The following is a 24,312-nucleotide window of genomic DNA, read 5'->3' as shown; positions in this document are numbered from 1 at the left end:
GTATAAGAACTGTTGTCACTCAGTCTATAATCACCGCACGTATACCGTACATACCATGCTTGCCCATGACTTAAATAGTATTTCTCAGATGAGCTTTTTCTGTATAAGAAAGACAAGAACAAAGGGACAAAGAAACAAACAAGACATGGAACATAGAATAAGGAAAGAAAGAACCATAATTAACCAAATTGACTTTTTTTATATTTATTTTGAGTGAAAAAAAATTAATTACATTTTGTGTGTTTAGTTTTATTGTTTACACAAACTGATTAAATTTTTTGAAACATGATATTTTATTGAAATAATATTTGTAATTAAGAAGAAAAAAAAAGGTTGAAAATAAGTGTGAAGTGCCGAGGTTTGATGAGTAAAATAAATGCATGAGAATGGATAGGTGACGGTGGTGGTAGTCAATTTGTGCAGCAGTGTGAGTGGGTCCAGCTTCTGCATTTGTACGAAATAGCAAAATAATGCAATGCAACTTTCAAACTTGTCTCCCAGAATTTCCAAGATCAGACAATTTCCAACCAACCTTTTTCATTTCAACCCTCTTGCAACTTGTTCTCTCTCTCAATAACAGCCGCAAAATTTATGGTATTGAAAAGGCTTCATCAAAAAGAACTTTAACAATTATGATAAAAAAAATATATTGTTACTGTTGCTTCATAAAAGTGTTTAATAATTATCCCTTTCATTTTCTCCACAGGGTAACTTCACAACCATTTTGAACAACTCTCGGGTTGAAATAGTTATTTATTTTTTATTTATATGTTTTTTATTAACATTTATACTATTTTTAATTAAAAAAATAAACATATGTAACAGTTTGTTCTATTGCATGATATGTTTCACAGGTATTTTTAACTATTTTTTTTAACTAACTGAAATTTTGTTTTATTATAATAGTGCTTGAAGATAATTTTTTTTACGGATTACAATATTTTTTAAAAGAAATATTACTACGAATATTTTAAGTGTTGTCATATCTTAATAAATTGTTTTTTCGAGTAAAATTCATTTAATCAAAAGTTTGATAGTTCAATGTAGCTTATTCGTGGGACAAATATAGTGTTGTTGAATGAATTCATTCTTAATTGAGACATTTTTTTCATTTCACTTAATTACAATTTAAATAGTCATGAGCGAGATTTTATTAAGTAGGATAATCTTTAAATATGTTTTATTGAGTTAATGAGTAATTTCATCGAGTTTTTTATAATAATTTTTTTTATTGTTTTATTTGAGAGCTAGTGAGCTCTCTCAGTGATAAGAGAATTTTAAATAAGTAAAATTAGTGTTAAAATGTGCTTAATTATTTTTACTTGTGGTGAATAGCAAAAAATTTACTTACATGAATGAGAAATGTAATGATTTCGTTGATATATGATACGAGCATAATTATTTTCAATGAGATGATATTGTAGGTAATGTATTTAATTTGAATTTTGAAGAAGATGGTCATGAATCTATTAGTATCAGAATCACATAATGGAATTATAAGGTGATGAATCTTGATAAAGGTTTTTTCTGCCTTGCAGTGTGAAAAGAAATTATGATTATAGGCCATAAAAATTTGATGAAAAAATAATATGTTATCATAAAGAACATTGACAATTTTACTTCAAGAATTATCTTACCAATAAAATAAATAAGATAAAAATAATCAACACAAGAAAATAATATGAAAAATCCAAAATCGGAGAAAAATAATTAACACACTCAACTCCAAATATAAAAGAAATTAAGTACAAATTTTAAGTATCTTTTGACTTGGAGTGTTTGAATCATAAACTTAAAGTTCATTATATAACTACTATCATTCATTTCATTGTTTATTTTAGGTGATGTGAAATTTTTTAATGTGTATTATTTCTATCAACTGGACAAGAATTTATCCTATCATGTTATGATAACTTAGTTCTCTAGAATGTATAACTATGTATGAGTGAAGATACTATGACAAATGTAGATATTTGAGTTTTTAAAAAATAGAGTATGAGATTTGTGATGATATGGTGTGAGTTTTTAATGATATAAGAAATAACTAATTGGAATGAGAGATTTAGATAATTAATTTTGTTTGTTGTAATGTGATTAAATAAATGATTTGATTATTGAATGATAATATGAAAATAGATGATTGTATGAAAATTTTTGAAAAAATGTGAAAATGGATGATTGTATGAAAAATTTTGAAAATTGCTTACCTTGTTTTGTTTTTTAATGTGATAATAGTGTGTTACACAATATCAAAAGATATTTTAGGTGAGCAATGTCAATAGTTAGTAATTGAGATAAAATACAAAAAATAATTATATATGTAATTGATTTTGGTTGTTATGATGTGATTAAATGAATGATTTGATTATTGAACGATATCCATTGGATGAATGAATAAGATGTGAAAAAAAAAATTAAAAATATAATTTACTTTATTTGTTTTATTTTTTAATTGTGATAACAATATGTTACATAATATCAAAAGATATTTCGAATGAACAATTTCAATAATTAGTAATTGGGATGAGATAGAAAAAAAGTTATATATATATATATATATATATATATATATATATATTTATTGTTATATAATTTTCTTCTTTTAGATATTTTATATACAAATGAATTTAAAAAAATAATAAAGTAATATGTACGTAGTGCGTGCCGTATCCTTAAACTTTCAAATAATTATAATAATTAAATGTAGCCAACAAATAAAGACAAATTATGGAAAGCAAACCTAAAGAAGGCTCTTTATAAGTGTAAGATAAATAATCAACTATAACCAAAGGACTCAAGAGACAAGAAATTAATATTTTAGATGATTTTTGCTTATGAAATCTCCTAAACTGTTAACTATGACATTTTGGCCGTAAAACACACTTTGACCTTTTACTCACGAGCAAACTTTTTAATAGGTTATCCAACCAAATTAATTGTTCTAACATATTGTAGAAAAAATAATGTGATTATATTAACAGATAAGTGCTTTCAATTACAAATTATTGTCTCACAGGAAATGCTAGTATCAAACTATTATTCTTCTATAAAATAATTTGTTCTCTTATTAATCTTTTTTCTATAACATTTATTTTAGGTATTTAATCTTAAATTTGAGCCAATAATTAAAATTTTGAAAAATTGAAAAATTAATAATGATAAAAAAAATATAAAGTTATTAAGAAAAATACATCGGTATGTTTGATAACTAAAATTCCAAATTTATTTATTTATTTTAATAATAAAATAACCTGATATGTAGAACAATCTTAAAAATATAAAACATACAAATGATTAATATAGGGATAAACTAATTTCATAGCCAAAAAGTAAAATAAAAAAATAAAAAATAGAATCACAGATTTTGCCAAATGATACTACAACAATTATTTATCTCTATTTCGTTTGAGTTTATTCATAAATAATAAATGTATTAAAAAATGATGGTTACTAAAATGTTAAATTTCATAACTTAGGAAACCTATTAAATTAGAGCATGAAATATTCTAATATTGTTTTTGATTTGGCTTGGAGCCCCTAAATTATAAATAACTATTTATCTTGAGGTTTTAATTATTTTTTTCTAAGAGAATTATAACATCTAATTTTCTTCTATTATTTAATTGATTTATTATATTTATTTAACCACTTTTAAAATCAATATTTTTAACATTTTTTTATTAGTCTAGATTTATTATGTAATTAATATTTATTAGCCACTAAAAATTGGCTTAAATATAAGAAAAAATGGAAGGAAAGAAGTTCAAACGAAATTAGTTTTTACAATTGAATTTAAGCAGCACCAATACAGATTGAAATAGGTAAAATCATTAACAAAAATAATGTTGAAGACCACTTTAAACAATATTTGTGTTCGGATCAAGGTTATTTTGCATATTGTTATTGTCAAAACGGATAACTCATTTTAAAGAGTAAAGTAATTTGTGATTAAAAAAACAACACTTAATATTACATGTGCATGAATTAGGCTGGGAATCGAAGAAAATAAAACTAGAAATTTTCTATTTATACATCATAAACAAACAAGAAATTTAACTTTTCATCGTACTTAATTGAGAACTTTAAAACATATTTTATCTTATACCGTGTTTAACTTATTCATATATTTTCAACAAAACTTCACACTCAACTCATGCTCATTAATCATCGGAACATTAATTAAGCTTCATATAAAATAATAATTACACAATTTATAACTTGTTTTATCCAACACTAAAATGTATTTGAAAATAACAAAATCTATTGTCGTCTGTGGTTCAGTTTTGACCAAAAATTTGAGCCTCACCTATCATTCCTCTTCCTACCTGAGCCTACTCAATCACAACAGTAACCAAATCCAGTTTAAAGACCTATAAATTAGTCAATTAATAAATGATATATTTAAATCAATAATACTTTTAAAATATTTTTTATATTTTTTTCTAAAAAAATATATTTTAAAAAATACATTTAATAACAATTTTAACATTATATTAAAAAACAAGGAAACAATTTTATTAATTCAGTCTAATTAATTAAATACATCAATAAACTTTGTATTTATTTTTGCTATTTTTTCATCGAAGTAAGCAATGTCAGTTTCAATTACAACAACCTATATAACTCTCCATTCATTTTCTTCGCATTATTCCAAGTGAATCCCCCAATTTCTAAGTCCACCCAAATATCCTCACCTCATCCTTATTTAAGTGCTTTTGTCGTTCTAACTCATATGTCTCATTAAGAATCATTTCCTCATATATGTTTTAAACAAAAATTAAAAATAAATTTATATTTAAATTATGGGTTAAATATGTTTTTATCTCGTGAAAATTGGAATTAGTTTCTCTTCAAAACTTTGGACTCATTTAGTTTCCAAACTTTAGAAATGTATGAATTTAGTCATTTTAACAAAATTTTGTTAACTTTATTTGATATTTCAAACGCATTTCTTAGTTAATATTGAAGCAAAAATGTGCAAAACGTATAAACAACTCAAATGCTATCATGAAACGCACTTGAAACATCAAATAAACCTAACAAAATTTAGTTAAAAGGATTAAATTCACACATTTATAAAGTATGGGGACTAAATTAAGCCAAAGTTTTGAAGAGGGACTAATTCCAATTTTCACTAAGTTAAGGGATCAAAAACATATTTATCCCTTAAATTATTGATGAAATTAGCCAACTTAAATTCTTTAATGAAATCCATTGAAGGATCAGAAATAATGAATTGAAGAGATGAAGTAAAAGGTGATGAAATTAGAAAGAATAAGTAATCAAACGAACAAATGAAATCCAGTTAATTGTCTAAAACACGAATCTCAGTTGAAAACAATATAAAGAATTGATGACAATGTTTGTAGACACATGTTTATAATGAAAAATAATAATGTCAAATTTACAAAAACTATATAGAAATTAAAACTAATGTTTGGAGAAAAATTATAATTAGAAGCATAATTAAATTGGCATATAAACCGACAAACAAATACCTCAACAACTGCTCATGAATCAAATGCAAAATTTTGAATCCGTTACGTTACTGTGTGTGCAATGGTTGATGAGAATTGGGTTGTATAGTTTCTGTTCTTCTGGTAAACATCGCCATTCTTAATAAAGATAAACTTAATATTGCTAAAATAAAAACACTGTATTTAAATCCTGTTTCTAAAGAGTAATGGAAAAACATGTTTAAGGTAAATTATAGTTTCATTTCCCTTTTTCAATTGGTTGTTGTCGCTTTCGCTGCCCAACGCCGAACCTAACGTATCAGGGGACCTCTTCCATCAATGTTTCACAGTAGTCATTGATCTGACAAGTAATCTTAGGACTTTAATTTTCATCTAATACAAATATGTTGTGTTTTATATTGTTAATTAATTAAATTATTTTAAATGTAATTATTATATTAAAGAAATATTTTTATCTGTCATGCGCACTTTTTTCTTTGTATGTATCCACAAATAATGAGTAGATTTTGCAAATGCGAAAGGAAAAGACAAAAGTAGAGAGCAATGGAATTGAAACGAGAGGCTATGGTCTTTGAGTGTAGTCATAATCATAGTTTAGTTTTTAGAGAACGTATTTATTTAGTATCACACAAAATTGTGTTAAATCCAAAACATGGAGCAGATCACGTTGCTTATCACCATCACAACTTTAGATTTATCCCTTAGAAATTCTGGCAGCCAATCCGCGTTGAATCATAATTTGTGGCTTCGCAATTTCTGTTACAATTCCCTTAGCCCTACACACCATTGTCCTCTTCTTCTCCAAATTCCCCTTCCATCTCACAAACGCATTCCTCTGTACTTCGTATTTTCGCTTCGACAGTTTCCCGCCAGGTTTCAATTGTGAATCGTTATTTTATGGAGACATTTTATTCTTCTCAACGAGAGACCGTTCTTTTAGGTTATAATAATCATAATAATAATAGTTATCAGAATGGTAATAATTCCTTGATTCGGAGGTCGTCGTCCAGCAATTCGAACTTGGAGGTTGATTTCAACGACGTCTTTGGGGGGCCGCCGCGGCGGTCGTCGTTAAACGAAGCGCGGCAGAGTCTGACCGAGTTGAACGGTTGGAGCGAAGAGGAAGGGGAAAAAGGTTGGTGTAGGTGGCCGCCGGAGCGGGAGAAACCGGTGTTTGGAGAGGATATTGGAAACCGGAGGCGTCACGCGAACAAGAACAATGACTTCTTCGATGACATATTCGGAGGTGAGGAGTCCGGGAGTGTGTGTTCTACGCCAAAAAGACGCGTTGCGGACCCTTTCACGTTCTCTCGAGTGTCCAGTCCTCTGCCTCCGGCGGCCGATCCCGTTGCTGCCTCTCTTCCTCTACCATTCAGGTTTTCCTTTTCTTACCATTATTTTCATAAATATATATATATATATATATATATATATATATAAAAACCTAACAATTCTGAAAGATGTTACATTATCTATCCTATATAAAGGACGTTATTGCAGACTTTAGAAAAAGATAGAATTACGTACAATATAAAGAACAGGGAATGGTAATATACTTTGAAATTTATATGTGAAAGCTTTTCAGAATTATAATAATGAGACTAATATAATAAATTTTTACTATGATAAAATAATATTTCAATTATTTATGAAATGCTATATTTTTTAAACATTTATCATTCATGTTTATCTTTTATTGTTTTATTTTAACAATTTTATAAACAAAAAATATTGTTAAAAAAATTGAAAACTAATATCTATTTTATATATAATGAAAATGAAAAAAAAATATTACTGTTTTTATTTAACCAATAATTATATTAATATAAGGTAAACATTTGCTTAGATTGTTAAATTTACATTTTAATCAGGGTGCTATGAATTTATTATTGTTACACAAACAGGTAGATATATCAGCGATTACTTGTTAAAGTAAAAATATAATTAACTAAATTTTAAAAGAGTCTATATTTTCATATTTTTGAAGTATATAAAGACATATATACATAGAAATTAAAGAATTTAAAAAATTCAATAGAGGAAAGAAAAGTGTAATGTCTAATACGATTTTTATGATAGATATTGTAACATCCCCATAATTATAGCATCAAACTATAATAGAGTTCTTACATCATTGATACAATAGAACAGTTGATAGAAGGAGGAATAAGAGTTTTCCTCATTATTATACAAACCCTCACTGTTAATTCAAACTAATTACACTCCACACCTTAAAACAGAAATAAAAACATAGGTTTCAATATTAAAACTATTCTTCAGTCGATCCTCCATCTAAGGCTTGCTCCACCGGCATATCACCGACTTATGCTCCCATCCACCGGATGATCATCGCCAATCAAAATACATAACACAAAATAACAACCAAACAACAGACAAAGCAAGGGTGAGCTAATGCAATACAAAAACATCATGGTAATTAAATTAATAACCAAACTTCCATCTTATAAGTTAAATTACTCAACAATATAATAAACATACCATTATCATTCGTAAACTCCATTCATTCGGACAATCGTATGAATATTGAACTCTTAGCTAGTTCTACACTTGCAGTGGTACTTTTACTCAACTACATCCTATCCTACTCTGTCCCCAAACTGGATCTTCGGACATGGATGTACTTATTCGCTAGCTCAATTATTCTATCATACTCTGTCCTCCAAACTGGATCTTCGGATATGAATATCACCACTGAAGCTACATCCTTCCTACTCTATCCACTCACACTGTGGATCTTCGGTAAGGATTTTCCACTCTCCACCACATAGCTTTCTCTCTAAGTGAGATCGAGACTATTGAGAGCATAAGAATGAACCCCTAAGTCGGAGTTCCTATATTCATACGTACAGTACTTGACACAAAATCAATAAGGAGTTCCTCCTTGGAACTCTATTATACAATTTCCATTCATAAATACACATGTCAACATATTATCATCTTTAGCCATATCTCAAGAAAATAATTCTCACATACTCAGACATTTCACAACCTCACAGAAACATCACTTATTAACACATAACTCTTTATGGTCTATTAATTCGAACCCTTAAGTAGTTCAAACAGCTTAGATACCTTCACTAATAGCTCCAGAAGGGTCAAAAACCCCCATATCGACCTAAAGAACGTCCAAAACGGACATCCAGAACTCCCAAAACGTCAAAAATATCAAAACACTAAATTTGTTACGCATAACTCGCTTCAGCGAGTTAACTCATTCACTCAAGCGAATTTACTATTCCAAAATTACGAAAATTCACTTCCCGGACTATAACGACTATTCCTTCCATCATACAGATTTTCTAGACATCCAAAAACTTATCTCCCATCAACAACCCATATTCATCCAAATCTTATAAACATCTAAACTAAACATATAATTAAAAAGACAGCGGATAATTAGTACAATCCAAAATTTCCGATCAAGACCTAGTCTCCTTTTAAATCCATAAACAGATTCAAAATCTTCGATCTATATGTATACCTAAAAACTTCCACCGATTCAAAATACTTAATACGAACAAGATCTCTTCAAAACCATCAAAACAGAAACATATCCCAATTCCAAACCGTACATCAATTCAAAAGATACAATAGAAGTAGAATTTCATTCTAAAATCATAAAGAGAATCAAAATCCTAAACATATACCAAATTTAAAATCATACGGAAACAAAAAGACTCAAGGTTAGCTCCCCTTACGGTTTTCTCCTAAGCTTGCTTTCAAACGGTTCCCCGACGTTCCTCTGTCTTAGAATTCCTTCTCGTGGCTCCAAACTTAGCTCTAAAACTTCTCTGGTCCAATGCTTTTAGGTAACAGTTCTTAGATTCAACTTAGGAATTCTCTCAGCCCCAAAACCCTCTTAAATAACCAGAAAAACGTGTTTAAATAGTAAAACGCGTTTACTGAGTCAAAACGCGTTCAAAACGCGTCCAAAACGCGTTCAAAACGCGTCCAAAACGCGTACAGCGAGTGAGTCTGATTTTGACAACTTTGCCAGTCCGGTTGAACCCCTTCCCGATGTCGGAATTACGCGTATAAGTACTCGAATCGAAGCTATTCGAGTCTACTTTCTAATGGAAAAAGAATCAACTTAATATCTAATTTGTACAATTAATTATAATTAAAATACCAAACCATGTCAAAGTTGACAGCATTGTATTTTGCATATAACTTTAACTTTTGTTACAACTTGATACATTTTTTGGTTTCTTACTCTACTAATGACCCGAGATTCACATTTTCCTTTAATTTTTCAGGGTCTTACAGATATTATCCAAGTTAACAAATTTTACTTTCAGTATAACATGAACTAATAATTAAACCTCCACATTTTAAATGGGAGTATTTAAATTTATATCACTTATGAGTAATATTTATTATTTATTAAATATTATGTAATAACATTAAATATCAATAGTTTAGAAATGGAGAGACTCAGAAATACCAAATTAACATAATTTTTTTAAAAGAAAAAAGTAGTCAAATTTATATAAAGTACTACTTATAAAAGTTATTATATGCAATGCACCCTTTGTAAGTTCTAGTAAATGTCCATCTCCAATTATGATACACAAAGTTATTCCAAGAATTATCAAAACTACACCGCAATTCTAAAATAAGAACTTATAATTTGATTATTTATCTTCAAATTTATTTAATGACGAATGATTAAGTTAGCTATTATTAACAAATATTGTTTATTGTCAATATATCAGTACTTAATAAATAATCAAATTTCAAATGCAACCAGTACTCACTTAAAAAAAACATCACTTGGGAATTTGAAAATATTTTAAAAACAAATTTAATTAAAATGTATTATAATTTATTTTCTTAACAAAGTCAAAAAATCATAAATGGTCACATATATTTATTTATTCTTTTCAATGCTGTATATAAAGTAATTTTTAATAAATGACAATGTAAAAACTTTGTACTGATAATTTGTTAAATTTAATTTCTCTAAAGAAATTAAATAAAAAATACAAAATTAAACTAGGTAATAATATATTGCAAACAGAACAATGAGCGAAAGTGTGTGGGATTATTTCTGGAAATAATGGCACTTAACAAAACTTTGATGAAAATAACTGGCAAATGTAATACAACTATTATAGAGATTACAAGATATTTACACAAGGGCTTCCACCAACTGGGATCTGCTACAAACACCATTTAAAGTGAGAAACCTAAATAAGATAGAAAATGCTCATAATTGAATATGTACTCTGAGTGTTATTCCAATTTCTTTAAATATTTTTATGGTTTAAGATCGGAGAGTTGTATACTGAAATAGTTTTATCATAAGAAAACTAGTGACTGTAAACTCTGATTTAGACCTAATTATAACTGTAAGAAGGATAACTAATTAATTATATTGAACAGTTTGAACATAAGTGAAGACAAAACATGAATATTAAGTGCTCTAAATTAAGGGATCTCTTGTCTATACATAACAAAAATAAGTCCGACCGAACATTTAACTGACCCAATTGTGTTCGGACCATGTTAACCTGAGTTAAACTATTTTCTTAATTTATTCTCTTAGTTTTGTTGGGCGGGTTAAATGGATTCAGATTCCATAATTATGATTAACGTAAGGAAAATTGACAAACATGTTTGTTGTTTATTCATGAAATCAAATTATTTCAAACATGAATGCAACATTAAATAACTTACTATTGAGGAGTTTTAGTTTTTAGCTATAAATAACAGATGAAGGTGCCTTAAAATAAAGCACCTCTTTCCCTACAGATGACTCCTTATCTTATCCTAAATCAATAAACTTCTTATGCTACAGAACTACTCCTTACTATCTCCAGTAGATGAGGGATTCATGATTTAGCTGCTCCGAATTTTAAATCAATTCACTAATGATTTCTTCTTGTTCATCTTCAATTTGCCGGTGATGCTTTCTCCACCACTTTAAACTGACCAGCCTTCCGGCCAAATTGACAAATGGGGTGGATCTTCCAACATTTGGTTCCCCCATGAGGACGAAGAACATCAACGATGGAATTGCTGCTTCAAATGGACTAGGCCTTCCAGATTCTTATTCATCCAGATTTTCAATCCAGCGAAAGGAGTTGAAAAAGGATTTAAAACCTTACCGACAAAGTCTTCTATCACAAGAGTTTTCAAATTCGAGTCCATCTGATAAAGCAGACAAAGCAAGCATCATGAAACAAGACATATCTATTAGCGAAGTTTCGCCTAGTGCTAGTAATGGTCAATTCCATTTCTCAATATACAAATGGGCAAGTAAAGGTGTGCCGATGGTGATGTCTCTTAGGACAGAAAGAGCCTCAAAGGCTAAGGATAAGGTTAAACTTGAGAGATGCTCAAGTACTAAAGAGTGGGTTGTCAGTGAAATTACCACACAAAAGTCTATGCCATACAATGGTTCCTCTGTGATGAATAATGGAAAAGATGCATCTACTACTTCCACAGCCACTGAAAATGGAGCAGATTCAAACCAGACTGTAGAACAAATAGTTTCCGCCAAGGCTCAATCACGTGCATCATGCGGCCCTCAAACGGTTACCATAGATGTTCCCGCCAGTTCTATCCCGCGGGACGACGCTAGAGCAGTAGAATCAAGTACTCATTCTGCAGGCGAGAACGGCTTCTCCGGAAAAACTGAGACAGCAAGGGATACTCAGAAGCTTGAGTCTAAACCTTTACAGTTTCTGTTCAAAGAAAGTGATAAGAAACAAGGTGAAGTAATTTTCTCTCTACATTATGTATATATGTATGTGTATTTATACACATATTACTACCTTTTCAGTCTGTGATACTATTGTTCATTTCATATGACAGATAATAATCAGATGATTAGGGATAAAGAAGAAAACAGGATGAAAAGCACAAAAAAATTGTCTGCTGTTTTTGATGTTACTGTGAATCCCATGAAACAAGAAGAAAAGAAAGTTTCCGTGATAGATGTAGGACATGACAAAGCCACTTCCCAGGGTTCAGTAAGCTTAGGTGAAAATATGGGGAAAGGCCTAGTTAAAGGAAAGGTCAAAGAATTCGCTCGAATTTTCAACCAAGAAACTGCTGCAAAACCAAAAGTTGACACCAAATCTCGACCTCAGGGTTCTACACACAAGCAGAGAGATGCTTTAAGGAAAAAAAATAAAGTAAGTGTTGTCACAGCTTAAGAAGTAAATGCACTTTGTTGAAAGAACACGAATTGTTTAAATATGCTTTAGAGATAAATCTGTATAATTCTGGTTTCGCAACAGCGAACAGCGAAGGTGATTAATATGTCTTTCAACTCTATCAGGTAGAACGTGGTCCTGAACAATCCAAGGAGGAAAACTCTTCCATAGAGACCACCAACATATCTGCTGACAATTTGTCTCATCAAGAGGATATATCAGAACCAGGTATTGCTTAGTTATCCAAATCCCAATATTCCTTCAGTTAGAATTGGTTTACTTGGGAAGCGATCGAATTGTGCATAGACTCCTCTCCTCTTTATTCATAGCATGGTGACAAGATATGACAAACTTAGTGAGGATATGTGTGTAACCTACATCTAACAATAGGAAAATATAACTACATGACAAGCAGTATGCAGCAGGTTTTATTTAAAATGTTATGTGGTATTTATTATTTCCTTAATCTAAATTGTCTGTTGAATCGGTAGTCTGTTACATCCAACATATGGATGGATTTCATACGGTGGTAAGGAAACAATCTACAGAATCAATGAATAATATGGTGCCAATTATTTTAAGAAAATCCTATTAGAAACTTTTCGTTGCAAGTGAAAAACCTTAGTTATTAGAAAAATGATACTACACACATAATTTTTTTACATTTCACACTACTCTTCCTTACTTTTTACTCTCTTTTTTTGAAAAACTACAAAAGTTCATTCTACGTAGAAGTTTATAATTTATAGTCTGTAATACGCTTACACCAATCTTTGATCAGCTTTAAACTCTATAAATGTGATTTGTCCTGAATATTAAATTATGTGATGAAACAACTTGATTTTGTTAGCAGCAATTCCTGATGTATCATTTACTGTTATTGGAGATACAGACGAGTCCTTCCACGGGAGTTTCATGGTATTTCATTTCAAATTTGATTAAGTTCCTTTCTTGAGTACCAGATTTTAGCGGCTTATGTTGATAAGCTTCTATATTTGGTTTTTCAGATCCAAGTATTAGCCCAAGAAGAGAGCGAGGACTTACAAAATCAAGAAATCCAAGTAATATATTACTTAGCTAGATTTGTTAGTTTCAAGGTTATAGTAGAACAGTCATATTAAGTATTTATCTCTGTATACAATGTAGATGATTGACAAGAAGATAAAAGAATGGTCTAAAGGGAAGGAAGAAAACATACGATCCCTGCTATCGACATTACAACATGTAAGAAAAACTAAAATCACTCCTTATTGCTCAAGTCTCATTTGATTGAAAATTTGATTTCTTCGTTTTTGTAAAATAATACGATGAGCCATTTTACTATTACTTCAAGTTGTGCTTTTAACGTAAATGGGACTAGAGAGTCTCATAAATCAACCTATTTCGATGGAATACTCTAAGAGGGGACATAAGATGTAAAAATCTTATAATGAGAAAAGCATGTATTTAATTGGGAGGAATGGTAATGTAATAATTATGTATTTAATCTTGTACGATGGTCATTTACTTCTATAGGACTCATGTGTGTAAGTTATTCAGGATAGTTCTATGGCAGTCATGTATTCCTATTATGTGATCTAATTAGGGCTTAAGCAGATATTGTGCGTGTATTAGGAAGGGTGGACAAAGTTTACTCTCTTTTGGAGTTTCTCAACTCTGGGATAACATTCCTGCTTTAATTTCCGTAAAATTGGTTTAATGATATTAAACATCAATTTAATTAGTATTTGATTATCCAAAGTTCCGTGCTAAGTACTAACTCTTATTAAATTGACATTCATCACGCATAAGGTACTGTGGGCGGAGTGTGGATGGAAGTCTGTGCCTCTTGTTGATATAATTGAAGGGAACGCGGTTAAAAGATCTTATCAAAGAGCTTTACTCTGCCTGCATCCCGATAAGTTGCAGCAAAAGGGTGCTTCTTCTGACCAGAAATATATCGCAGAAAAAGTTTTTGATATTTTACAGGTAACATAGTTGTGGTAATTCATTACCATTACAATCATTCTATCTCTGTCAGGATCTATGACTAGATTCCTTAAAATTGATCACACGCATTCCTTGTTATAGAAGAAGAAATATTGAGAGTTAGGCGTTCACACAAGTTTATTTATATCACATAGGATTAGACATAAACATAAGTCAAACACTATAGTAGCTCTTGTTAAAAATTTATGTTTAATTCAATCTTACAAAAGTTTCTAACTAACTAACTAACCAAAATTTTTCTAACAATTTAGGGTGCAATTGTTTTGGATCATTCTAAGTTATTATGTACCGCATAGTCGCTATTGCATTCAATTCTAGAGACATGCAGAAGAAACCAGCTTAGCTACTGACAACTAAATTTATGTTTTATTTTCGGCTTTCTTCTTCCTTAACCTGCAACTCGACCCGACTTAGAGAGCTTATTTTGCAGTGCAGAGACAAACGCAACTCGTGATCATTTTGCATAAAATTACTAAACTGTGTTTTTTATTCCATTTCTATCCGTGAAATCATATTTTGCCCTCGAAATGTGGTGCAGAAACTCAAGTTAGTCATGTTCATGTTGTCCTCGGTACATGCGATTTTATTTCATATCTTTTATATGTGCTCAAAACTTGTGGAAACAACTCACTAATTAAGAAAATGTTTTTTTAACAACTTCTACAAAACCCAAAAATATACTAAATTATTAATGATGGATGGCTGTGCGGAAGCCTTATTCATGCTTAAGAAAATTTAATTTCACATAGGGACTACGGTAATTCTTAGGAAGGTATTGAAATTCAGGAAATGATTAATAAACATATCATCATTTAGCTTTTTTTCTCAAACTTATTCAAAATAGGGACTTACTTTGTCCATATTTTACTGTGCAGGAGGCATGGACTCAATTCAATATGCTCGGTGCACTCTAATTTTGTCAATGCCTTTATTGATACCTAGTGCGAAGCTTCCCTCCATAGACTTTCAATAAGGCGGAAGATCTTGTTCTTATCGCAAGAGCAAGTGTTACTTTATATACTATACCTGTAACTAATTTCGTAGCAATTGTAATGTATTGGGTTTCAAATATGTAATTTTCCTGTCTGGTATGCATACACGATAGTTTATTTCTCTTGTATATCTACTGCACATAGAGAGGTCACTGACCCGAAGGTACAGTTAGCGTATCAGTTTCACTTTTCTGTTTCATCGGGAATTCTTTTCAACATAATATTAGTTTCCCACGATTTGCTGCAATTATACTTTAGACTACTTAATAAAATAAATTATTAATGACACATTATTGTTAGTTATCTATTATTAAGAGGTTACAATCACTCAATAAGTATATATATATATTCCATTCAACTAAAGACGTGAATCAATTGGATTTAGAATCATGTGTGCTGAATCTACTGATAAAATCCAGGCTAATCCAACTAACAAAGTTGCATATGCAATTTTACGATTATATGAGACAACTTTAGCTTTCCTTTCTTAGAGAACTTACCCAATAAGGTGATTGTCATTACACTAATATATTTCATCCTTTTATCGTTTTAGATTACTCTTAAAGTGCGTAATAATATTTGGAAGATTTTAGAACTTACCCAATAAGAAGTATGTATAATATTAAATTAATTAAAGAATCAACCTGAACAGCCTCGTTACTATGCGCCCCTACAAAATTGTACCCTCTATTCAAGATTAAATTTGTCTGGCTGTCACAGAATTGAACTCTAGATGTCAGCATCAGTAGCTAAATGGAGTTCAGTACTTCCTTAAGAGTGTAACTGCCGTTAAGTAGCTTTGTTCCTCACCATCAACCTCACCCTAAAAAATTGCCACCCAACTCGTTCTACCTAATGCAACAAACAGTAGATAATAACAATAATCGGATATCATATTTTAGAACACCCTATATTGAAGTAGATCCTATTGATCCTAGAAGCTGACCAAAAGTTTATAGATACATTGAGCATCCGCTCAGAAATTCCTTAATGCTCTAGACTCTAGAGGCAGTTATCAGATAAATACATTTCAAATACGAATATTTGTTCTGCACATCATTTGCTATATTAATTTCCTTTTCTTTCCTGATAAATAATGGAACCATACAATGGATATACAAACCACGAATCCGAAGAATTAGCATTGGGAAAACAAACCTGCAGGAAAACGAAAAAGAAGATTCAGATCTAAGGTTACATGGCTTTTCTCAAATCAGTTCAGGTCATTTATCACAATAGAAAACGTGAACGCACAGCAACACTAATGGATCTTGAACTGTGTGCCTCAATAGAACACCGTCAATTAAACATTATGAGTCTCATTATTTACAATAAAATTACATAAGTACCATTCAGATGTTTAGGTGAATGTATACTAATTTAAATACCCCTCACGCAAGCCGACAATTCTTAAGCAAATACTAAGTTGAAACTAAAACTCGAATGGAACTACGTTTCATTTGAGACGGGGGCCAGAAATTATCATTCGTCTTTCTGATGCAAAACACTAGGCAGGCTATTATTACCATTGAGAGCAGCATGATATGTTCGTTTTTCAGCAAGCCCAATATCAGAAAGTGTCAAATTACCCTGCAAGTAGAACACACAATATAGAATAAATAAGCTAGCACCAACAGCAGTTATATAATAAGATATATGCCAATGCAATTTGCTATAAATGGTATAACATGGAGGCAAATACCTCATGCAATATAGATATACAATAAAATTAAAGAAAATTAAGAAATTAAGCTTTTGATAATCACAAAAACAACACTTGAAAGTGAAAGTATGTAAGATTTTTAAGAGTATCCATTATGCCTAACTCGATGAAAATGAAAATTACACGGACAATATAAAAAATTTAAATATTGTACTCAATTAACATTGAACCATTTCTATAATTAATGTTTTATCAGCATTGCGTGTAAGTGCGTGTTCACACACACAATTAATATTCTTCTATATTAGAAAAGTAGCAGAAGTTTAGAGTTATCAAGGTAAGCCAAAATACAGTTTCAACTGAATATAAAATTTTATACAATTATGAATGTGATAAAACATCCAATATAATGATAGACTCTAAGAAAGTCATCCAACAAATTATATAATGTAAGATGGCTTTGATTCACACTTGTGTCCACCACGGAATAACTTCCAAGTGTTACAGTATTTTGAGAGTAAGTTGTGCATTCTTTGTATTGAATACAAACCACAAACACCAAGTTAAACTACCAATCTAAGTCGAGTACTAGTGTATGGCTTGGGACAATTTAGTACAAGTCGCACTAACAAGGAGAGCAAACTAGCAACAAGACTCCTAAAACACCCAGTCCTAATACTCTAACGTTTCCTACAAAAAACAAATTAGTTTAAAACACGCAGATCTTACTAAAATAATAAATACAAAATCCAATAAATTTTTTAATTGGATAAAACATGACAATTAATTTACAATATACTTTTCAAAGAAAATACCAATAATTGAAGCACGTAGCACTTTTTCCTCAAAATTATGAAAGCAGAAAGAATCAACAAATTTTCAAAAGATGGATTGGCCCAAAAAACAAGTTCTTTAAAGAATCTTTTGGTGTGACTGTAAAGTCTCTGTCAATTTACACACCAGTAAAGACCGAGTCCTGTCATAGAACAGAGAAACACCTGTATCCTTCATAACTATTTATTTAACACTACAGTAGAGAAACAGTGATTTTTTTTTCTTTGAGAAAACAATACCTCAGAAGCCATCAATCTTCTAACATTATTGGCATAAAGTTTGGGGTCATCCATCTCCTGTTGTGAAGGATGGTAAACAGGTAATCGGATCACCTCTATAAAATTTACAAATTGACATAGGAGAAATATCACATGCCTCACCTGCCAACACAAATGTACACTTACATAAAGAATAAAAACAAATGTTGCTAAGGAACAAGACAATTTCAACAATACAAATTACCAAAAGATTTCAAAGAATTAAATTTGAATAGAGCTACTTACTGAAAATGAGCAGATAACATTAAAATGAGAATACTAAAGCAGAAACAAATTATTTCTCCAAGATGGTTAGCACAGCATCCTTTTTAGGACAAAGGCTGGTCTCTGTTCCAAAACGTACTACAACTTTTTACACTTCGCACAGGTAGAAAGCATGTTTTTGAGCTACTCATGAAAAAGAAAAAATAAAAAGATATTGCACTATCAACTACCAAGTATCAAGCCAAATGAGTACAGAGAGTTCCACTAGCATTCTCACAAATTTTGACATGGCATCAAACTTCAATTCAGAAAAACATTCAAGAAAAATATTCAAACCTTAGGCACACCTCTAGATTCAAAATATAACAGTTAAAGGAATAGAACAGTTTATGGGGTATAAGATTGGCTTTTATAATCAGAATTCAGCCAAAAACATGACACTTTATTACTATTGAAATACTCACCCCAGATATGGAATCCCAGGCAGGGCTAAATCTCTGGTAATGATATCTTAAAATCACAGGAAGTACTGGTGCCTTTGCCAAAAAACCACCAGTTTTGAATGGAAGGAGGAACTCTCCATTTGTGGTTGTACCTTCTGTAGAATACCAAATATGCATGAACAACTTAAATTACTCCATTTACAATTAAACGATAAATAAAAATGAGTGAAAGAAACTGATAAACTATGAAACTTTATGTGACCAATGCTTGTGTAACCATATGCAACAATTAATAGCAGCAGAATAAATTAATAAACATAAAGAACGTAAAGCTACAGAGTTTTGAGATATAGAAATGAGAGGTGTTATGAACACAACTAAGGAATCTCTAGGGTGAAAATGGATTTTATAGAGAAAACAGGGTGAATTAAAAACACAAACTTTTGTCTGTGGATGAGAACATGGATTCAGTATTAATAATTAGGATAAAAGGTCAAGAACTACAGCAACTTAAAGATCAAATTAATTTTATTATAAAAAAAAATTGCAAATAGGAGTAGAAAAATCCACATCAATCATTTTATATGTTAGTACATAAAAATCAAGACCTTTCTCTTCACATAATAGAGAACACAGGTGGTAAGGGTAATAATTCATTAAAAGTTCAAAAAACTGCCAACTAATTGTCTTCATCTTCAACAGGATACCAAACACTACCTAATTATTCAGAAAATAAGTATGATCTCTCTCTCCAAAGAAAAAAGAGGAAAGAGGATGATAACCTGGAAATAACATCATTAATGGAGCGGACTCATTCTGATGAGCTTCTCGAATTCTATCAGTGACAATAGCTGCAGAATGAAAATTCACATGTCGGCTTCATTACGGATTTTATCAACGATTATGTCCCAAAGAAAAAATTGCATAAGATTAAATTTACCCACCACTCATAGCACTCAATGTAAACAGTGCATTAAAATCCTAGCTTGACTAACTAATGTGCATAACAGTACAACTGCCCTCTAGACAGTGATAAATAGAATGAGTATATTTAGATGCCAAAGGGAAATTCAAATACAACAAATGAAATTAATTTAGACAAAGGGAAATGAAGATTAATTATTGTTAGTTCAGAATTATGTCCAGAATTTGAAATTCTAATCAAACGAGTGATGCCACCAACAGACAGAAGGAGAACTATAAACAATGATTGGGCACTCTTTTAACAAATGGTATATAAAGTTTTATATCGGATCTAGTAATTTATGCATTACAATTAAACGATTGGGAGGTATGCCTATTGGGTACAAAAAAATAAAAATCCAAGATACAAAATAACTAATGCAATGCCATTGGAAACATAGAAAGAAAAACCACAACGCACGGAACGAAGAATACAACCAGCGCTTTTACATTCTTTCACTTTGTTCGAATTGTACACAATGTTATAAAGTGCATGCTCATACAACGATTGGGAGGTATGCCTATTGGGTACAAAAAAATAAAAATCCAAGATACAAAATAACTAATGCAATGCCATTGGAAACATAGAAAGAAAAACCACAAAGCACGGAACGAAGAATACAACCAGCGCTTTTACATTCTTTCACTTTGTTCGAATTGTACACAATGTTATAAAGTGCATGCTCATACAACGATAAATATATCCACCTGAAACACCCTTGAAGTCTGATGACTTTGATTCCCGCTGAACATAGACACAACCAAGGCACTTACTGTGACAACAAATATACCAAAATATATAAGCACCTGATCTTTTAGCAGTCCCTTGCAATGGAAAGATAATGCATACTGAATTATATTAAACCTAGCTTTCTCATTTTCAGAACCATGTGTTGATCAATTTTAAATGGAGATTTAAGGTTAAAAAAAGAGCAGAGCATGTAAGGATCTAAAGAACTCAAATGAATCAAAGGGATATAAGGTTGCAGTAATCCAATTTAAGCCAACAGACCTGATGAGACCAACGAGAGGAAGTCTAGCCACTGATTTCTTCATCGATGAAATACAATAATTGAAACAAAAAAATGTCAGTAACACAAACGTAAAAGATACATTCATATTCAACTAATCGTGGAGCAGAAAGTTCGTCATAACACAAACCTTAGCAACAAAACTAGGGAACGAGGATGACATGTGATACAAAATGTCCAGGTATGACACGTGGTTAGATATTATTACACCAGGTCTGTCCGACTCTTCAGGCTGTTGCTTGTCTTCCTTCGGGAATTGAAGTAAACAAAAAGAAAAGAGAAAGAAGTAAAATCAAACACCAATACACAACATTTTTTATTGCGAATTATAAATTATAATGAAACATGGCTAAAGACTTATCATCTAATAACTGGTAAAATACATTTCATCATCCCACTCAAGAATGAAAGGCAAAGGGTGACACCACTTCTCAGTAAAGCTTACTAGCAAACCACTTACAGAAAATACTAAAAATGGAAAGAAGAAAGTAACAAAATCCTTTTTTCAGTTTCAACGGGACAGAATTCACATAACTTCAACTGAAATGAGAAATACAACTCGTGAGTAGACACTTTCTATCCGTACAAGTTGTTATCCTAAAATGAACAGCATACAACACTTATTTTTTACCCAGAAAACAAAAAGGAAGAAAATATCAGGCAAAATCTCTCTGGAGAGGAGCCCCGTATCGAAGTTTTGTCCTATATTATCTTCCGTATAATCCTAAAAACAATACTGAATGCTCTTACTTTTATACTAGTTAACACTAAGTAAGCTAAACTTATCGTCGTGGATTTCATCGAGTCTCAAATAAAAGTCAAGAACTAGAAACTGAGAAAGCGAATAAGACAAAGCAATTAAAAAATAACCTGAGAAGCAGAGTTAGATTCGGGGATCCAATAAAAGCCAAAGATGAAGAGCATGACTCTAGACAGAGCGCGTCCACAGGAAACAATAACCGCTCTCCTCCAGCCACTCATGTGAGCGTAATCTTCTTGTTCATCTTCGCGATTGGGCGCATAGAATAGAGTACAAACCCTACAAATTAAGTAATAGAAGAGCAATACGGTGAACGCGAGAAGAACTCTGATAGGGAGAAGAGTGACCAACGCGAAACCGAGCAAGAGCTTCTCCTTCGGGGGCAACTCGCCGCGTCCCATGGTGCCGTAGATGTCGCGGCGAACGTATGCAGCGAACTTCTTTTCCATCTCGGCGATGCTGTCAGCGGAGGCTAGAGACTCGGACTTGAGGAGAGGACGGTCATCCCTGGCGGAACTGCCGTTGGGAGGCTTGGAATTGAGGTCTTTGAGCTCCGACTCCATAGTGGATCGCACGATGAAGTCACTTTGATTGATGAATTAGTCACTGGTTTTCCCTTCCATGGCAGATTTAGGGTTTTAGGAAGAGAGAGAAGGGAAATGCAGCGACGCAACGGGAGAAAAGGATAGACGACGATGCTTCTCTTTCCTTCTTTTTAATTCATTCGCTTATGCGATCTCACCAAAATTTGCCCACGCAAACCACATCCTCTCCTGCCTGCTTTTTCTTTCCTCAAAAATGCGCTTTTTCCCCTTTTTTTCAAACATTCAAAAACAATAACATACTATGAAATTTAATAAACTCGTTAAAATATCTTTTTCACAAAAAAATAAATAAATAAAAAAGTTGTTTCTCCTATATATTTGCTGAACTGATTCCGTTGAGGTTACAGTTTTTTGAGTCATCTCCACTTTCAACCTCCATCTTCAAAAATTTCATTTTTAATCTTCTAACATTTTATCTTATCTTACACTTCTAACTTTTTCAAAATTTCAATTTTAACTTTGAAAAATATCTTTTTATTTTTATTCTTATTAAAAACACTTTACACCACCTTAATAATAATTAAATTTAAAATTCAAATATTATTTAATATAATTTTATATTCTAATAATTATTAAAATATAATTTATATTATAATATTAATTATATTAAAAGTATAAAAATAAAAATAATAACAATAAAAATAAAATTATATTAAATAAAATATTTAAATATATTAAATTATATTAAAATACTAAAATAAATTAAATAATTATTAAAATTTAAATAAAAGATAAAATTTTAAAAACAATTATTTATTTAAAATCAAATCAAATTACATTAAATAATTTTTTTAAATACATTTAAATTATATTAAAATATTAAATTAAATTAAATAATTAATATAATTTAAATAAAAAATAAATTTTATTACTTATCGGATATCTATATCCGATTAACATGTCTTTTCAAAATTTGTTTTTTTTAAACTTTAATGATTATTGAATTTAATTTAATATTTTAATACAATTTTTTAAATACATGATTTGAAATATTATTTTTATTTTCCTTATTATTATTCTTATTTTAAATATTATTATTTTAATTCTTTTAATAAAACTATTATAAAAATATAAATCATATGTTAATAATTATTAAAATATAAAAATATAATAAATAATATTATAATTTTTATTTAAATATAATATTTGTTAAATTTTAAATAAAAAGCAAAAGTGTTAGCATATTTTATGGATTTTAATATTTGATAAACAAGTTTTTAATATTATGGTTTTTAATTAAAATTTAATAATTATTTAATTTAATTTAATATTTTAATATATTAAATCAAATTTATTATTACTATTTATTTTTATTATTATTTTTTATTATTTTATTTTTAAGTTTTTAATATAACTATTATTATAATATAAATCATATTTTAATAATTATTAAATATTAAATTATATTAAATAATATTTAAATATGAAAAAATATTTATTAAAGTTGAAATAAAAATTTTAAAAAAATTGGAGGTGTAGGATGAGATATTAGAAGGTCAAAAATGTAATTTTTGGAAGTGCAGGATAATATCTTGAAGGTGTAGAATGAAACACTTCAGTTTTTTAAGTTTGGATTCATCTTAAGAAGTACCACAGGCCCAATAATCTGATTTTTAAAAAAGGAAAAAATTATAAATATTAAAAAAAAAATCAAAGTGATACAAAATATGGAAACATAATTAAACTAACGTGGGAATATTTAATGTTCCAAGTTATTCAACCGCCTCAATATAAGTTAGGAGATTTGATTTTGAACACGGTGTGACATCTACGAAGTTTCGATAAAAGAAAATTAAATTAGCTAGAATAAACTAATAGTAATTTATCATAAATTATAATAATTTTGTTAATATTAGTTTGCTCCCAAATCAATCAAACTCGAACAACCA

The 24,312-nt window shown here is 30.1% G+C and overlaps 2 protein-coding genes across 6 annotated transcripts; one reads left to right on the top strand and one right to left on the bottom strand.

Annotated features, from left to right (window-relative positions):
- The first annotated feature begins 6,181 nt into the window (after positions 1–6,181).
- On the top strand, positions 6,182–15,889 carry LOC108341285 (J domain-containing protein required for chloroplast accumulation response 1). 2 transcript variants are annotated; one of them, XM_052876027.1, is made up of 9 exons: positions 6,182–6,853; positions 11,437–12,215; positions 12,318–12,640; positions 12,787–12,889; positions 13,512–13,579; positions 13,669–13,722; positions 13,808–13,885; positions 14,453–14,629; positions 15,526–15,889. In XM_052876027.1, the coding sequence occupies exons 1-9, from the start codon at positions 6,375–6,377 to the stop codon at positions 15,562–15,564; spliced, it is 2,100 nt and encodes a 699-aa protein (XP_052731987.1). In that variant the 5' UTR covers positions 6,182–6,374; the 3' UTR covers positions 15,565–15,889. The 2 variants fall into 2 exon arrangements, with proteins under 2 accessions (XP_052731987.1, XP_052731988.1); XM_052876028.1 differs by having other exon boundaries at positions 6,184–6,853; positions 13,515–13,579.
- A 625-nt stretch (positions 15,890–16,514) lies between these two features.
- On the bottom strand, positions 16,515–22,636 carry LOC108343340 (lysophospholipid acyltransferase LPEAT1). 4 transcript variants are annotated; one of them, XM_017581559.2, is made up of 9 exons: positions 21,929–22,633; positions 21,189–21,305; positions 21,040–21,077; positions 20,736–20,800; positions 19,847–19,915; positions 19,086–19,219; positions 18,379–18,519; positions 17,169–17,232; positions 16,515–16,800 (listed from the first exon to the last, which is right to left on the bottom strand). In XM_017581559.2, exons 1-9 carry the CDS (start codon positions 22,379–22,381, stop codon positions 16,781–16,783), a joined length of 1,101 nt encoding a protein of 366 aa, XP_017437048.1. In that variant the 5' UTR covers positions 22,382–22,633; the 3' UTR covers positions 16,515–16,780. The 4 variants fall into 4 exon arrangements, with proteins under 4 accessions (XP_017437048.1, XP_052731990.1, XP_017437046.1 ...); XM_052876030.1 differs by lacking the exon at positions 18,379–18,519 and having other exon boundaries at positions 21,929–22,636; XM_017581557.2 differs by lacking the exon at positions 16,515–16,800 and having other exon boundaries at positions 16,908–17,232.
- Positions 22,637–24,312: the final 1,676 nt, after the last annotated feature.

Source organism: Vigna angularis, chromosome 4 (assembly GCF_016808095.1).
Source record: "Vigna angularis cultivar LongXiaoDou No.4 chromosome 4, ASM1680809v1, whole genome shotgun sequence".
Taxonomy (NCBI): Eukaryota; Viridiplantae; Streptophyta; class Magnoliopsida; order Fabales; family Fabaceae; genus Vigna; species Vigna angularis.
The sequence above is the reverse complement of the archived record's forward strand: the minus strand, read 5'-3'. Positions and strand labels throughout refer to the sequence as shown.

What these genes read in the sequence shown, in the direction of transcription:
- LOC108341285 (XM_052876027.1), top strand. Translation starts at nt 6,375, where the DNA reads ATGGAGACATTTTATTCTTCTCAACGAGAGACCGTTCTTTTAGGTTAT. An exon ending in TACAAAATCAAGAAATCCAA is followed by an intron (nt 13,723 to 13,807) that starts GTAATATATTAC and finishes TATACAATGTAG; the next exon opens with ATGATTGACAAGAAGATAAA. An exon ending in AAGTTTTTGATATTTTACAG is followed by an intron (nt 14,630 to 15,525) that starts GTAACATAGTTG and finishes TTTACTGTGCAG; the next exon opens with GAGGCATGGACTCAATTCAA.
- LOC108343340 (XM_017581557.2), bottom strand. Translation starts at nt 22,381, where the DNA reads ATGGAGTCGGAGCTCAAAGACCTCAATTCCAAGCCTCCCAACGGCAGT. An exon ending in AATCTAACTCTGCTTCTCAG is followed by an intron (nt 21,306 to 21,928) that starts GTTATTTTTTAA and finishes CAATTCCCGAAG; the next exon opens with GAAGACAAGCAACAGCCTGA. An exon ending in TCCCTAGTTTTGTTGCTAAG is followed by an intron (nt 21,078 to 21,188) that starts GTTTGTGTTATG and finishes TCATCGATGAAG; the next exon opens with AAATCAGTGGCTAGACTTCC.